At 41.6% G+C, this 15,693-nt stretch overlaps 1 protein-coding gene across 3 annotated transcripts; it reads right to left on the bottom strand.

Annotated features, from left to right (window-relative positions):
- Window positions 1-512: 512 nt before the first annotated feature.
- On the bottom strand, window positions 513-14,759 carry RBBP7 (RB binding protein 7, chromatin remodeling factor). 3 transcript variants are annotated; one of them, XR_005589186.1, is made up of 13 exons: window positions 14,502-14,759; window positions 14,010-14,154; window positions 13,298-13,443; window positions 11,410-11,583; window positions 10,829-10,944; window positions 7,868-8,028; window positions 5,833-5,959; window positions 5,560-5,637; window positions 4,166-4,242; window positions 3,498-3,555; window positions 3,314-3,430; window positions 2,126-2,236; window positions 1,020-1,038 (listed from the first exon to the last, which is right to left on the bottom strand). XR_005589186.1 is itself a non-coding variant. In XM_039504072.1 (12 exons), the coding sequence occupies exons 1-12, from the start codon at window positions 14,515-14,517 to the stop codon at window positions 970-972; spliced, it is 1,278 nt and encodes a 425-aa protein (XP_039360006.1). In that variant the 5' UTR covers window positions 14,518-14,758; the 3' UTR covers window positions 513-969. The 3 variants fall into 3 exon arrangements, 1 of the variants encoding a protein (XP_039360006.1); XM_039504072.1 differs by lacking the exon at window positions 3,314-3,430 and having other exon boundaries at window positions 513-1,038; window positions 14,502-14,758; XR_005589185.1 differs by having other exon boundaries at window positions 3,314-3,555.
- Window positions 14,760-15,693: the final 934 nt, after the last annotated feature.

Genomic DNA, 15,693 nt, shown 5'->3' on the forward strand with positions numbered 1-15,693 from the left:
CCTACATAGCAGTTTATAATATTTGTCTGAGGCCTCTCCCATGATACCTAAACACCAACTGATTTTAATATGAAGATTTTGGGTTTAAAGTAACCTCATGGACAGCATTGCTGAAGACTTACACAAGGATCTGAAAGCTGACCATCTAGCCACAGAGCAAGATGTCCTTTATAAAGTTCAAGTACAAGGAAAATGTTTTTTTCCAAAAAGATATCTACAGGTAACTTGTTTTGACTTTCATTAAAGTGCCTCTGAGATCAGAATCTGTCTCTCCATCCAGACCTCATTTATACATTATCCCTACAGCTAAATATTAGAAATACTAAGAGAGGAAACCATGGGAACAGCTGTTTAAGTATTAAGCTTTAGCATCAGGCAATAGGTAACTCTCATGCCCCTCCACACAACTTTCTACATCTATGCAGACAAACATGGAAAGGTAGCCACCCTATTCTCTGGAGAGCACTGCCACTAGGCAGTAGTTAGATTTTCTTCTTCAATTAATACAAACATTTTCTTCAAAAAAGTTTATTTATGCAAAGCCAATCAGGAAGTGTTCTGTAAAAGTGAAAAGCTCATTTTACATATGATAAAAACATTTATGCATTTAGTCTAGGAAAAGTGAGGATTCTGAGTTGTCTAATCATTTACAGGAATCTGCAAGCTTGTTTTAAAAATAGACAATGGTATTCAGTCACTTATTTTCCCCAATACCTAAATGCTGTACAGTTTGCTATAGCTCACTTCAAGGTGCCAAAAAAAAAAAAAAATCAGGGATATCCCATTAAATTCAACTATACAAGCTTTGTGCTTGATAAAAATCAAGCATTGGTATAAGCATTACATTCAACTGAGAATATTTTGAATGTATATAGTAGTCAAAAAAAACAAACAATAACATAATTTATATGAATGTCAGCCACTTCACAAACACTCAACATTCTTGTCTTCCTTTTCCTAAGGAGAAAGTTATGTTCCTTGACCCTCCAGTTCTGATGCTGCTATATCTGGTTCTTCATCATTGTAAATGTTTTCAGCCTAGAGACACAAGTTATTGCATTACAAGTATCAAAAAGTGATAGGCACATTTGATTAACAGTATTTTTTTCTAATCTTAGAAGTCATATGATTGCAGAAGTGAGGAGTAGGTACTTTGAGAACAGGATTGTTTTCTCAGAAGTATCCCTTTCCCTGACTTTAAGAGGGAAGTCAGTTTCAAGATTATGTAAAATGGCTAGACTAATCAACACTAATATAAAGTATCATTTACATACTTTTAATATTGATGCACTTTAGGCTAATCCTAATCCATTTAGCTCTTTACCCAAAAGATTTTGTCCCTCTCTCATATCCAGTTTCAGTCTTACTTTAAAACTACTATCCCAGTAGTAATTGCTTCCAAAACACACATCCTTCAACTTACAAGCAAAAAAACTCAAGTGGACCGAAGGGGAGGTACATCTGTATATACATTTAGCTGATGTTATTTAAGTAGCTGTGGTTTTCTGGCAAAACTCATGTGGTGTTAATTTATATCAAATGACTGCTGTCAGGCAATGGTCCTGCTTTACAGGGACTCTGATAATGTAGGGCTTCCTCTTTTACTACTAAGATCTTATAACTAACTAGGATTAATGACTGCCAACATGACTCCCAGAAGTCTTAAAAATGCAGTTAAATTTGCAATTAGGAGTTCTAGAAGCTATTTGTAAAACAAAAGCTTAGATTCTGGATAGCATAGCACATATAAACCTGCAATATCTGCAAACTCACTCTGAAGATCTATTTTTTCTTCTTTTGAAGATACTAAAATATCAACTTAGCTGCAGTTATCTCATCTGTCGAAATTGATGTTTTTGGTATATATTAGAAATTAGCCATTTCTAGTTCAATTTATCCTCAATAAAATTCAAAATGATATACAAGTCATAACAGATAACTTTTTTTGGTATGAATATTAGTCTTAATGTTCAAGTCATAAGCTAAATCCATTTAATTAGAGGAAAAAGATTGCCTCCATGAGACATGGTCTGTCTTTTTTAAAGACTTTTTAAAGAGAAGAATAACCTTTTTCATTTATATAATGAAGCTGAAAGCAATGCAGAAATTAAGTTCTGACACTCACCATTTGCCATATTTGCATTATGTTGTCCTCAGATACAGAGCAGATTACCCAGGGTTCGTTAGGGTTCCAACTAAAATCTGAAATCTTTGCAGTGTGTCCTCCATGAATAAACTATTAATAAGATCAAATTTAATGACCCAAGACATCTCTAGACAATTATCAAAGTAGTGAAATATTTTAATTTACTATTCTCATTAGCAAACTAAGTAAAACTAAGGTATAACTATGTACAGTAGAACCTCAGCGTTACAAATATCTAGGGAACGGAGGTTGTTCGTTCGTAACTCAGAAATGTTCGAAACTCGGAATAAAGTGTTATGGTTGTTCTTTCAAAAGTTTACAGCTGAACACTGACTTAATACAGCTTTGAAACTTTACTATACAGTGGAAAAATAATGCTTTCCTTTTTTAGTAGTTTACACTTAAACACAGTACTGTCCTGTATTTGCCTTTCGCCCCCCATGTCTCTGCTGCTGCCTAATTCCAAATGAGGTGCGTGGAGCTGACTAGTCAGTTCTTAACTCTGGCATTCTGCTGTAAGTGGAGATCTGAGGTGCAGTTTTAAAAGTAGCTGCCTTAACACATACGCCACAAACAACATGTAAATGCCGCCCACACACAAACATTTCAGATTAGGACTGTTGAGGAGAAGGCAGGAAACACCATTTAAAAAAGCATTCTTGCTATCCGTGTTACTTGGCACAGCAGCCTCCTGCCTTTTCAAAAAGCTCTATATTAGGTTATTTTACCCAGAAGCAAGATGAAGTGTTATTACTGGATGTGGAAGTCAACCAATAACAACTGTTTTCCCGCATAGTTGTGCGGAAAATATAGTGGTTGCTTGTAAATCATTTGATGAAGAGCCTAACATGAACTAAAGAAGCTATTTCAGATTATTTCCTTTCCTCCTGTAAAGTTGCTATTAGCAACATGGCCATTTATAGCAGCATTAAGTTGTTAAGAACCCTAAATGACTACGTAATCTAGGAAACATTAAACACTATACTTTGTTTCAATGATAACTAGGTTAGTTTTGGTTTATACATAGTTAAAAGTATAACCTACAGCTGTGTTTTCTACACTTTACCTGACCTTGGATATAGGCAACATTGCAGACCTATTGCAGCAATGGCACTCTGTGAAGCACTCATTCAAAGGAGCATTAAGAACCACTGCCTTAAAACTCACTTAGCAGTTGAGAGCCACAATCAAGTACAGAGATAGTGAGGCGTTGAAGAATTTGCCCGAAGTAAATTCCTGGATTAGACAGATTATTGGTCTGGTCTGCTATTGCAGTTCTTTAGTCTAAGAAATAAGATAAATTCTTATGAGGCATCAGCAGGTCTCCAAGCTAAAGACAGCAAATACGTACCAAAAGTTCAGGAGGGCCATCTTCTGCATCCTCTGCAGATTGCTCTTCTCCAATTTTACTGTAAAGAAAACAATGCTGTTTAAAGGAAGTATGTTTAAACCCTTAAAATCTTGAAGTAGTTACAACATCAATATAGTTATCTCATTTAAGTGGGCAAGAAGTCAATTTGGGAATTAGGGTTAAAAAAATATAATAGCTAATGGAGGACTATGCCCTTCTCCTATCAGGGACACTTGCATTGAGAAAATATCTTTGTTTTCAATTCCTACTCTTGCGGCTTATTCTTCACCCAAAGTTTTAATCTTCAAACATGGGTCATCACCACTGGTTGCTGAAAAAATCAGATTCTGCAGATTAGATCAATAAAGGACCCTTGGGGCAGAGATCACTTATTAGTAAAAAGACCAGGGGGTCGGGGGAGGGAGACATGCATAGTTGTTCAGAAGGTTTTTGTGTTGTTTTTTTTTTAAACTTAACTGGCAAAGATCAGTAAAAAGACAGCAAAGTATTCCTACACTGAAATTTGCTAGTTTTTAAACAGAAAATAGCTTATGCCTAAATTGTAGGCTTAATTATTTAAGTACAAATGCAAAGCCTACTGCATATATTGGATACGTGTCTGCTACCTCCACATAGGTTTTAAATAAAGGAACAGAATCCCTCTCTACCTTAGATCCCATACATTTAGCCGACGATCAGTCCCACTTGAAGCAAGAATTGTTTCATTATGAGGAGACCAGTGAACCTGTAAGAAGAGAACATTTCTCAAAAATAGGAGTATAATGTTACTGACTTTGTATGTATTCTGAACTAGTAACTTTAGATATGACCAACATTGCCAGTTTTAACTATCAATGCTTGAACTGCTACAGCCATAACTGAGCAACATTTTTAATAAAAAAAGAAAAGTTTAGAGAAGATAGACCCAAAAAATATATAGACTACTTCTCACTTCATGTACCCCAACATCAAGGCTTTCCTACAATTCAGAGGATCTTAAGTTTCCCCATGGAAGAAATCCAACCTCAAGAATTATACCATTAAAACTGCTATACCACCATAAAGTGTCGGTATTATTTAGTTCAATTTCCTACAATGGTCAAGTGTGTCTGCAAATCACTTTTAAACTTGCCTAATCATACATAAAATGAAAGTCATTGAATAAAGTTACAGTTTTAAGGGAATATTTGGAATTAGAGTTGCCTTCTGTTTGTGAAATTTTTTTTTTTGGAAACATATATTTTAGGAACACGAATCTGGGTCAAACTAAGTCTTATACGCCTGACTTCAATCATACATATTTTAGGAAATTTTTTGACTCAAATAAAAAGACAGCTTCCCTGTGCATATCTTCTCAGGTGCACATGAAAGCAATCTTCTGGAGCTACACTGGCTGATTAGTTACCAGTTGGTTTTGGAGAGCTGATTGTCGTCTATAAAGCCATAAAATGGCTTGTTATCTGCTAATGTTAAGGACCATCTCTCCCCACATGCCATGGTGCAGAGTGCTCAAAGCTGGAGAACCCTCTGAGAGGAAACTGGTGCCCAGGAGTTCTTTGAGAGGGGTCCTCAACTTCAGAATCTATTCTTTACCCATCTGAAATAGCCCAAACCTCTTATCTTTCAGGGCACACTGATGGATTTTGGGAAAGCATAGATACATACACAAGAATTGTTTTAAATTATTCTGAGAAAAGCTGCTGGGCTTTTATACTTGCCCTATTAATTTTATTTTAACCACAGTGAGAGAGCATCTAAGCATTTCCTATAAAATGCCAGTTTGTGTGCTGCTGTTAATATGATAATATGATAATGTGATTATACTTTGTGGGAGAAGAGAAAAAAGTCTACTCACATTACCTATGTTGCTTAAACAAAGGCTTAATGGTGGCATTAGTTCAGCTATTAGTTCTTGCAACAGATCTCAGTGATCAGATATATTTCAATTGATCACAATATCAGAATTCCAAACCAAACCATATTCCCACCTGATCCGGAGCTCTCAGCAATATGCACAACCTTATTCTAAAACCTTCAAGTTATTCATTTGTCTTCTGCCCACCTGAAAGATTTCATCCTTATGAGACTCAAAAGAATGAAGTTTTAATTTAAGGTTTCGTAGATCCCACAAAGCCACAGTCTGTGAGGGAAAGGGAAAAAAAAATAAGGTACTTTTACTCCAAAAGCCTCTGAAGTTACTCAATTTTAAATTAATACATTTTAGCTACCCTTTGCACTTGTTTTATTGACATTTGTGACTAGTGTCTAAGCACACTTTTAGGAGCATATACATTCAATTTTTATAGTATGTTAAAAATATACATAAGTAAAACACCTTGTCAGCAGAACCAGTTGCTAGAATGAACTCGCTGTAGGGATTGAAGGACAGGCAGTTGACCTCGGCTGTATGGGCATCTACAGAATGACTTGGCTTGGATGTAGTATTGGACCTCGTGTCCCAACTTTTTTGGATGAAGGGATGGGAAAAAGGAAGAACAAACAAAAAAAATGCCAGTCAAAGGTGCTAGAAGGGAGAACCAATTCTCACACACTAAACCCTATTCAGCAGTTGAAACAGCCCAGTCTGAAGACTTGTCTAAATGAAAAGTTCGCATCCAGCAAGCTAGGGTGTGTGGATCTACAGCACACTAGTATGCTGCGCACTAACTTTTCATCTAAACAGGCTACAATTAGAATGAACACTGGTCACGAAGTTAGCACTCATTTCATACTACATAAAAACTGTATATATTAAGTATCTGTATAAAGTTAACATGCTTTACTTTGGGACTAAAACATTCCTTCCAGGCTGAAAAGCCTGGTATACAAGTTTCAACATTTTAAAAAAAAAAAAAAGGGGGGGGGGGAAGAGGGAGAATTGAGAGTCATTTGTCATACAATACTAGTACAATCCCATCTGTCTTAGAACATACTAATCAGTTAGAAGATTTATAGCACCAAGGTATTTCACATTTTGTCAAAAGCAAAGCATTCACTGTACAACCTCAGGAGTTTTCCCTTTTATCAAGGGGAATGATTAGTCTGTCAAGTAATTTGTTAGAGCAAACAGATGTGATTGGATTCCTCACATGTCTGAAAAAGTTCACAGCACTAGATTAATATTTAGTCAGTCCACCTGACGGTATTTACAGCTTGTTTTTAAATAGAATTATCAGGTCAATCAAGGGGAAGGATGGTCCACGGGTTAGGGCACCAGCGTAAAACTTGGTGAGGCCTAGGTTCAATTTTCTGCTCCACTGCAGACTCCATTTGTGACCTTAGTCAAGTCACTTAGCCGCTCTGTGCCCCTTCTACTGTAATTCCTAGGTGTTGTGAGGATAAATACATAAGATTGAGGAACACAGCCTCAGCTAAACAAAAGGACTTGAGGAGGGAGCAGCAGTGACAGCCTCCCTTCTAACTTTTAGCTCCGTTGGTTAGGGTACTCACCTGGAATATGGGAGACCCAGGTTAAATTCCTCCTTCTGCATGATTTTCAAGAATGGATTTGAGCAGGGTTTCCCAATTCTCAGGCAAGTGCCCTACCACTGGACTACAGAGTCATCCTCACGGTCTCTATATTACAAACATTCATTGGGCTAAAGTGGAACAGCTTCAACAGGCGAGACTGAGAAACACTCTCTCCTCTACCCCTCAGTATATGCCATAACCAAGTGGTTGTTTTGCACTCAGATCAAACACCTGCCAGATCCAGCCCACAGGAGAGATAGGGAGGGCAACACCCATCTTCACCTGGTTTGAGAATTGCAGTGGAGCTTAGGTGTCTGGATGCCTACCTAAGGAAGAAATGCACATGTTTGGAGGTAGAAACTTAGGTGCTAAGGAACTTTTTATAGCGGAAATTTAGGCATCTAGTGATTTTAGACACCCACAAGATTAGGTGGCAGCTGAGCAGGGGTTCTGTGGATCAAAGCAACATGGCTTTGGGCCTACAATGATGGGATCATAAAAGTACCCAAAATATGTAGGTCACTAGAGAAACTGTAGAATCAGGATTCCCATTCACCATTTGTTTAACCATAGGTCTAGATTTACAATATAGTCTTAGTAAGAAAGGCAACACTGAACAGTAAAACAAATGGAAGGAAATGCACATTTAGGATTATTCCTATCCAGATTCCTAGAAATACAAGTAATGCTGTAAAATCTAGGTGATTTATCTTCATGTTAATGCAACAGAAGGCTGGAGTATTTTAGGATTGCAGGCCACCTCATAGCCTGAATAGATTTTTTTTTAAATTAGGCAGTGTGCAGTGCTTGTCTAGACTGTTGCATTGACAAGCAGGGAATTACAAGTTCCAGAGAACTGCTCAACTTCTCCCCATCCCCAACTCTCCGCCCAAACTTACATCATAAGCTTCTGATCATCAGCAACTGATCCAAATAAAGATTCATGAAGCAGATGCCATGCCACATCTTCTACTACTGCAGAATGTCCAGTAAAGATTGCTTTAGCATCAACAACTTTGCCTTCTTTTGGTCCTGCACTTATATCCCACAGACAAACAGTCTGCAGACAAAAGTCACATTTTAATACAATGTAATTTATTGTTCAGACTTGCTTTCCTTGGTGTAAATATTTCAGTATATGGATAGTACTCTAGTTGTATTCCAATTATGTTGGTTTTAGCACTGTTAACATAGTTATGCCACACTGCTGGCATTCATGTGTTTTCTGTAACTTGAGACCATCATTCTTAACTTTATTAAATGAGACTTTTTAAAAGACATGCCCTTACACATCACCATCATAACTGCCTATAAAAAGAAAGCTTACTAAAGCCAAAGGGAGTCTCTGATATTCCTATTGGGGTCTCTGCCCAGACTTTATTAGAATGTAGTTTTTGTAGTCCACCAAATACCAAAGCTGGGTTTGCTGGGGAAGGAAGGACAGGGAAAGAAAGGGAGACTAAAAGAAAAGATTTCCACAGATGCTGCTGCAACCCAAGACATTAACCTCATCTCACAGGTTTGTGTCTTTAGTGCTAATATAACATCCATTCAGCAATTTCTTTAGGAGACAGGGGAGGAAAAGAGAGAGACTGTATCGTGCCATTCAATAACAAACCCTTTGGCTATTTACTCCTGACAAAATTCAGCACCTCCATATGGTCTGCATATTTCTGTGCCCTCCACGCAGAAAAATGCATAAAATCTGTGAGGGGACACGTGCCTCTTCCCCGGCAGCCCAAGCTGGGCATCTGTTCCAGTGTGCCTGGACCAGCCTCTGAGACACAAATCACTGCATGTGGAGGGGGGCTGTGCATGCATGCCTTTGTGGGAGATGCTGATCACTGTCAGGTGGTAGGGTTGGGCATGCATGCATGCCAAGAAGCGAGAGGGACGGGCGTGGAGGGGTAGGGCATTTTATTATGCACAATGCAGGCTCTGTCCCAAAGGCAGAAATGCAGCAGCCTGCCTGCCTAGAAAAAGGCCAAGATTCTGTATGGGGGGGATCCTAAAGTTTTAGAGCACCCAGTAGTCATACAGAGGGCTGTATTTTCAGATTCATGGTGTTCCAGTTAAATAAAACAGACTTGGCCTCTAGTGATGGTGTTAAAAACCTTGTCTGGATTGATTCTGATCAGTATATATATGACTACATCCAGTATCTTTCAATAATCAGGAAGAGAGTTGTCAAGTTCCCTCCTGGAATATATGGCTATCGACCAGACACATTCAAGAAGTTTCTGTCACTGTATTTGCATGGAGCTGTGTAAGATTCTACTCAAATGAAAATCCTTTAAGTTCACTTTCCACTATTGTTCTTTCATCAGAAGATCATACAGCTAAGCTAATGGGATAGTATACTGCTCTTAAATAGAGTAATTTAAGGATTTAAAACATAACAATTTTTTAAAATAAAGACTTTTAAATTAAAAAAAAAAAAGCAACCATTGTTAATGTTGCTGTTGATGGTTAAACTGATCTCATTCTCTGAGGCAGAAATGTAGCAGCAGCCTGCCTGCCTAGTAACAGCCTGGTTGTTTCCCTCCCCCTGCGGCCCCCCCTTGCCCTGATTAGCCCCTCCCCTTGTGCGCCCATGCCCCCTCCCGTGCGCTTGTGCCCCTCCCGTTTGAGTTTGCCCCTGTTTCACTGCACTCCCCCCCCCCAATGCTATTATATTCCCCTAGTGCAGCTAGAGGAGCCAGATGCCCATCCCGAGTCCTTGATCGAACCCCTACAAGTCCTTGATAGCCCCCCCGCCCATCTAGCCATCCCCTTCTAGCGCCCTCCTCCCCTGCCTGCAGCCTAGCGGGGAGGAATGGTTGACCTGTTCCCCTTTCCCCTCCTGCCTCCGGTGTTTGTCCCTCCCACCTGCCCCCCATGCTCTCATAAGGGCGGGGGACACAGCAGGCTAGACCGCTTGGGCAGATCCCACCACATACACCCCATGTAAAAACAAAAAACCATTATTAATGTTTCTATTGTTAGTTAACTGTTCCCAGTCTCACTCAATTCCCCCAGGAGCTTAAAACCTGTAAAAGTTAAGGCCCCTACATTACCAGAATGATGTAAAGTCTTATAAATGACAGTAAGGGAATCAGCTAGGAAGATCTATGTGCTTTCTGTTTTTTTCCTGTGCCAAAGTGGCACAATGGGGTTAGATTACAGCTCAGGATTTATTTTACTTACCTATTAAAAAAAGACTTTGAGGGCAAATAAAACATTTACCAAGCAGTCAATAAATATCAGGACAATCAGAACCAAGCACTTCCCAAAGTACCCAGCCAGGTCCAGGACAATGATTAGCAAAACTGTACGACTTTCATGTGTGAAAGTCTGAGCAATTTAAAATTACATTCTACTTTTTTTTTTTTGGCTGTTTGGTGTCCTGTAATGTAATTTAAGTGGAATGCAAGGTATTAGTTACAGTGTTTGCAACTTTCATATGTTTAGGAAATGCTGAATAGTTAGTGACTTCTTTCTGTATTGTAGTTTAAATAAATTACAGAAACAACCGAAATTGATGTGATTATATTGCATTATTTTGACATATAAAATATGAAGAATTTTTTTTTTTTGGGCACAGAATACCCCCAGGAGTAGCTATTATGGGATAGGCATTAACTGGCTATAGAGGTATCCCAACCTCCTCCTGTTAAGGATGTGTCATGGTAAGTGGACTTTCAGGGTATAAGGGATAGAAACATGAACATCCAGAATTAAAATTATGAAGGCATTTTGATGCACCCTGGACAGAGAAGACCAGTGAAAGAGATTTTATGGGGAAAAATACTATTAGGCCATGTGAATCAGCAACTCTTCCTTTTGTTTTGTATTAACAAAGGGGGAAGTTAGTTTCTTACATGATCATCAGATGCACTGAGAAGATGTCCACTCAAATTGGAATTCCATGATAAACCATAGCCTTCTTTTTGATGTCCTCTTAGCCTAAGGTCAGGATTACATTCTCCACTTGGGTCTAAAAAAGAAACAAGCCATTGTTTAGCTCTTAGAGCTCCTTTAAATAAGAAGAATATGATGGATTGTAATTGATGGAATTTTTATTTTTGCATTGCAAAATAAAATAAAATTTCAAAATTGTCTGCATATGCGCTTACTACAGGGAGAAGCAGGATTTGCTTTTCAATTTCATGTTCAGAGTAGGTTACAAAACACTTGATAGCTAAAGATAGCCACAGAGGGTCCTACTCTATCACCTCAAGTCTGAAATACTGAGGCAAACTTCCTGAGCTTAATTACCCCAAGCATATTCTAACTAATCCAAATTGTTTTTAACTAGCACGGGAGTTAAGGCGCCTTCAGACTTAGTGCTTTAGCATCAAAATACAATAAACTGGACTACTGTCAGACTCATGTCTACATCTAGACTACATTTATAATACTAGAGAAGATACTGTATACAAATTCAAGCAGGTTGACTCACCCGGTTTAGATGGATGTTTGGTGTAATCAAAAACCAGCACATCAGAGGAAGGAGTTTTTGTAGCGATGATGCAGGGGTTCTGAGGCATGTAGCGAGCACGATTTACTTCACCTTCATGGTTAATTTTAATTTCAGTTTCAATTTTACCAGTTACAGATCCAAAGCCGCCAAATTCTAGATTTTTTTTTAATACATATAAAAAATGTTTTTGATTAAAATCGTATCAACTATTTCAAGTGTGTTAAGCCAGTGTTCTCAGGCTTTTCATAATTGCAAGTTGTTTAATGTAGTAATACAACTCACATGGAAGATTAATTACATTACAGCCCTTTAATATAAAATCTTAAAAGTTATCTTCTTACCTTGAAAGCAGTGAAGTACAGTAACTCCTCACTTAAAGTCGTCCCGCTTAATGTTGTTTCGTTGCTGATCAATTAGGGAACATACTAATTTAAAGCCGTGCAATGCTCCACTCTTAGTTGTTTGGCTGCCTGCTTTCTCCACAGCTGGCAGCCTCCCTACGTGTGTCCCTCCCCGTGCCTCCCGCCCGCAGGCAGATCCCACAGAACAGCACCTTCCTCCTCCTTCCCTCACCTCCTGTCCACAGCAATCAGCTGGCTTACGGCGTTTTGGAGGCAGGAGGGAGGAGCGAGGACTCGGCACACAGGCTCCCCCTCCCTCCCGAACGCGGCAAGCCAGCTGACTGCCCCGGGCAGGAGCGAGGGGGGAGGACTCAGCGCGCCTCCTCCCTTCCTTCCCTGCCTCCCAAACGGGGTGATCAGCTGGCTTGTGGCGTTTAGAAGGGAGGGGAGTGAGGGGGAAGGAACCAGGATGCAGTGTGCAAAGTAAAGGGGGAGGAAGTGGGGGGAGAAGAAGCGGGTCAAGGGTGTGGGCTTGGGGGAAGGGGTAGAGTTGGCGGGTGAGGTTGAGCCCCTGCCCCTGGGGCTTGCAGAGCAGGGGAAGCTGCCCTGGAACCTAACCCCTCTATTTACATTAATTCTTATGGGGAAATTGGATTCGCTTAACATCCTTTCACTTAAAGTTGCATTTTTCAGGAACATAACTACAATGTTAAGTGAGGAGTTACTGTATTCTTAATCTGAACAGGTCATCACAATAAGTAGTGACCAGCCGTAACACCTTCCGAGGGGTAAATCTCTTGCTTAAGAGAGTCTACCAGTTAGCTTAAGCGTCACAAATGAAAGACCTAATAAAGTCAATATGTATGTCAAATAGGAGACTTTTGCAGGAGGGTCTCTAAGACTGACTTAACATGAATTGTTATCAGCTTTCAGATTTTTTTTTTTTTTTAAAAGGGTCAGAGTAAAATATATTAAGGCTCTAGAACTACACTATATACCATCGCACACATACCCCTGGGGGTATGCAGAGGTCTTCCATGGGGTACATCAATTCATCTAGATATTTGCCTAGTTTTATAACATGTTACATAAAAAGCACTGACATCAAAAGTCAGTACAAACTAAAATTTCATACAGACATTGACTTGTGTATACCGCTCTATACACGACAGACTGAAATGCAAGTACAATATTTATATTCCAGTTGATTTACTTTATAAATGATATGGTAAAAAATGAGAAAATAAGCAAATTTTCAGTAATAGTGTGCTGTGCCACTTTCATATTTTTAAGGCTGATTGTGTAAGCAAGTAGTCTTTAAGTGTGGTGAAATACTCCTGAACGGGGTACAGTAGTCTGGAAAGGCTGAGAGCCACTGTTGTATAATAAACTTGTTTATAGTTTATAAACAGACCCTTCAAATATTTTTAAAGTTAAAACCCAAGTTGGAACACAATTAAACAAGGTATGCACTGTTTGTGTTCTTCTAGCAGCAGTGTTAATCTAAAAACTCCTGCAATACTCACCTCCCTTCTCACTATCATAGTGAGAAGCATCAAACTGAGCATCATCATTAGGAATCTGGACCCTTGCAACAACCAAATGGTTCTGCTCATCAGAGGTATGTGTTCCCAACACTAGCCAATGAAGGGCATAATCCTTTCCTTCAGGCCTGTTCAATAAAACAGATGGGTCTTACAAAAAGTTAAAAATAGTTATGTTGTACTTTTAAATATTTTTAGAGGCAAAGTTCCATAGAAATTGGGATGATACAGAAGAAGACTACAGATTAGCTGGGAAAAATATTTTCCCTGCCACATTAGGCATATCAGAATAAATGTTTACAAGCTGAACTCCAGGTGTTCTTGACATCAATAAATTTGACAAGTACATCCTTAACAACACTGACATCCTAGTCTTTTAGAGTGTTTGTCACTATCACTTGAATAGTATAAATAAGACTTCTATGTGCACATACATTAAGTAGAGGCATTTTGACATCAGCACCTGCTATGGTAAATCCATGTCAATGCAGTCAAAGGCATTTGACATTAAACAGCTTTTCCAGTGTTGGTACTCCTAGCAGTCAGCTCTTTATTCTACAGTGAAGCAAGAGGAGTCGTTCGGATATTGAAGACAGGCCTGACTGCTTAAATAGAGATGATTTCCCTCTTGCAAGCGGTTACTTTTACTAGAAAGTCTATTCCAGGGGGGTTTGCGCAGGTAGGCGAGTCTCACCTCGTTACATCAGGCAGCCACTGCACAGTGAGGCTGGGCCACTCCAGCGCGTGGGTCATCACCAGGTCATACAGGAAAGGGGTGTTCTTCTTCCAGATTTTGTACTCTTCGTTGATGACACGCTCCTCCACGGTGTCCTCGAACACTGCACGGGCGGGGACGGACAGACAGACAGAGGCGCGCTAGGCGGGCGGCTCCCGGGAGCCGGGCCGGGTGGGGGAGGGGGAAACACCCGCGGCCTCACGTTTTATTTTTCCCTAAGCCGAAGACCGCTCGCGGCGAGACCCAGCGGCGGCTCCGCCCGGCCACGCGCTCCCCTGCCCGCACTGCGGGCCGCTCAGCCCCGCGATCGCCCCGCCCCCAGCGGCGGCCCGTCCTGAGAGACCCGGAGCCGCCGCCGCCAGGCGCCCCACCCTCGCCCGGGGAGAAGAACCCGCCGACCCCCGACCCTCCATCCCGAACAGGGACCGGCCGGGCCCCGCCGCCTCTTACTCTCTTTATTCGCCATTTTGTGCGTGGGGCTCCCTCCCGCGCTGCGCTCCCCTCCCCCCGGCGGAGCTGGCGCCGCCGTCTCCGCCGCGGATGAAGCGGCCGCTCGCGCGCCGGCCTTGGGCTTCGAGGCGGCCTCGTTCTCCCTCCAAACCGTTGGCTTGGACTCCCAGAGACTCTCCAACCCGCGCCGCCGCCAGTGCGCATGCGCAGCGACCCGGCTGCGCTCCCGGGTCAGACCGCCACGACCCCGAGGCAGCAGCCAATGAACGGGGGCGGCGAGGCTGTGACGCGCAGCAGCGCGCGTGTAAGGCGGGCCACAGCTCAACGAGCCCGCCCACCGGCCATCACCTCTTCCGGGGCTCGCTCAGGCAGCAGGGCAGATAAGCGCATGCGCAGCAGGAGAACGCCCAACAGCGGGGGCGGGGCAAAGGATGGGCGGGGCGACAGGGCCAGCAAGCCCCTCCCCCCGCCTGATGCTGCAAAACAACCCGCGCAGAGAGCTCGTGTCCCCCGGCCCGCATTAGCAGTGACGTCAGCGCTCCTAGGGCCCCGTGCAGCTGTGAGGCCAAGCGCCCGAGGCGGCCGCTGCTCCCCCCGCAGCACCTGCCCCCCCCACGTGCCTAGCGCCCCGCCCCCAACAGAGCGGGAGATTGGCGTGAAAACCGTCAGTTTCCTTAAACAGAGTCGGGGGGGAGGGGCATTTTGATTGACTCCCGGGTTTTCCAAGCTTCGGGCCTGGCCTATGAAGGTTTTTACCCCTCCCTGAAAGAGAAACGTCTCTAAAAACAGCGAGCGCTGAGAGCCTCAAGTGCTCCTGTGCCCGGAGCCGGGGCTCCCGGTGAAATACAGGCAGCGAGATGCCCTGGTTTTAAGCAGGGAGAGTTGACAACGGTGTATGTCAGCATTACGGGTCAGCCTGCAATACCCAAACTCAGGGTTGTTCAGATGAGGCCTGCAACAAGCAAAATCAGTTTGTTATTAGGGAGACACAAACTGAACATGCTCTAAAATGCATGGATGTGAGCTTCCTCCTATGTTTATCAGGAATTTTAAGTTTGGCAAAAAAACCCTCTTTTCTGCTACAAAGAAGCCACTATATAGATTTATATAGAGTACTGCTTACTCTGTTCAATAGTATAGTTCAAATCATTCTGCAATATAAGCAAAATCTAGGGTCCTGTTTTAATAATCA

The sequence above is a fragment of the Mauremys reevesii genome, linkage group 1, assembly GCF_016161935.1.
Source record: "Mauremys reevesii isolate NIE-2019 linkage group 1, ASM1616193v1, whole genome shotgun sequence".
In the NCBI taxonomy this organism is placed as follows: Eukaryota; Metazoa; Chordata; order Testudines; family Geoemydidae; genus Mauremys; species Mauremys reevesii.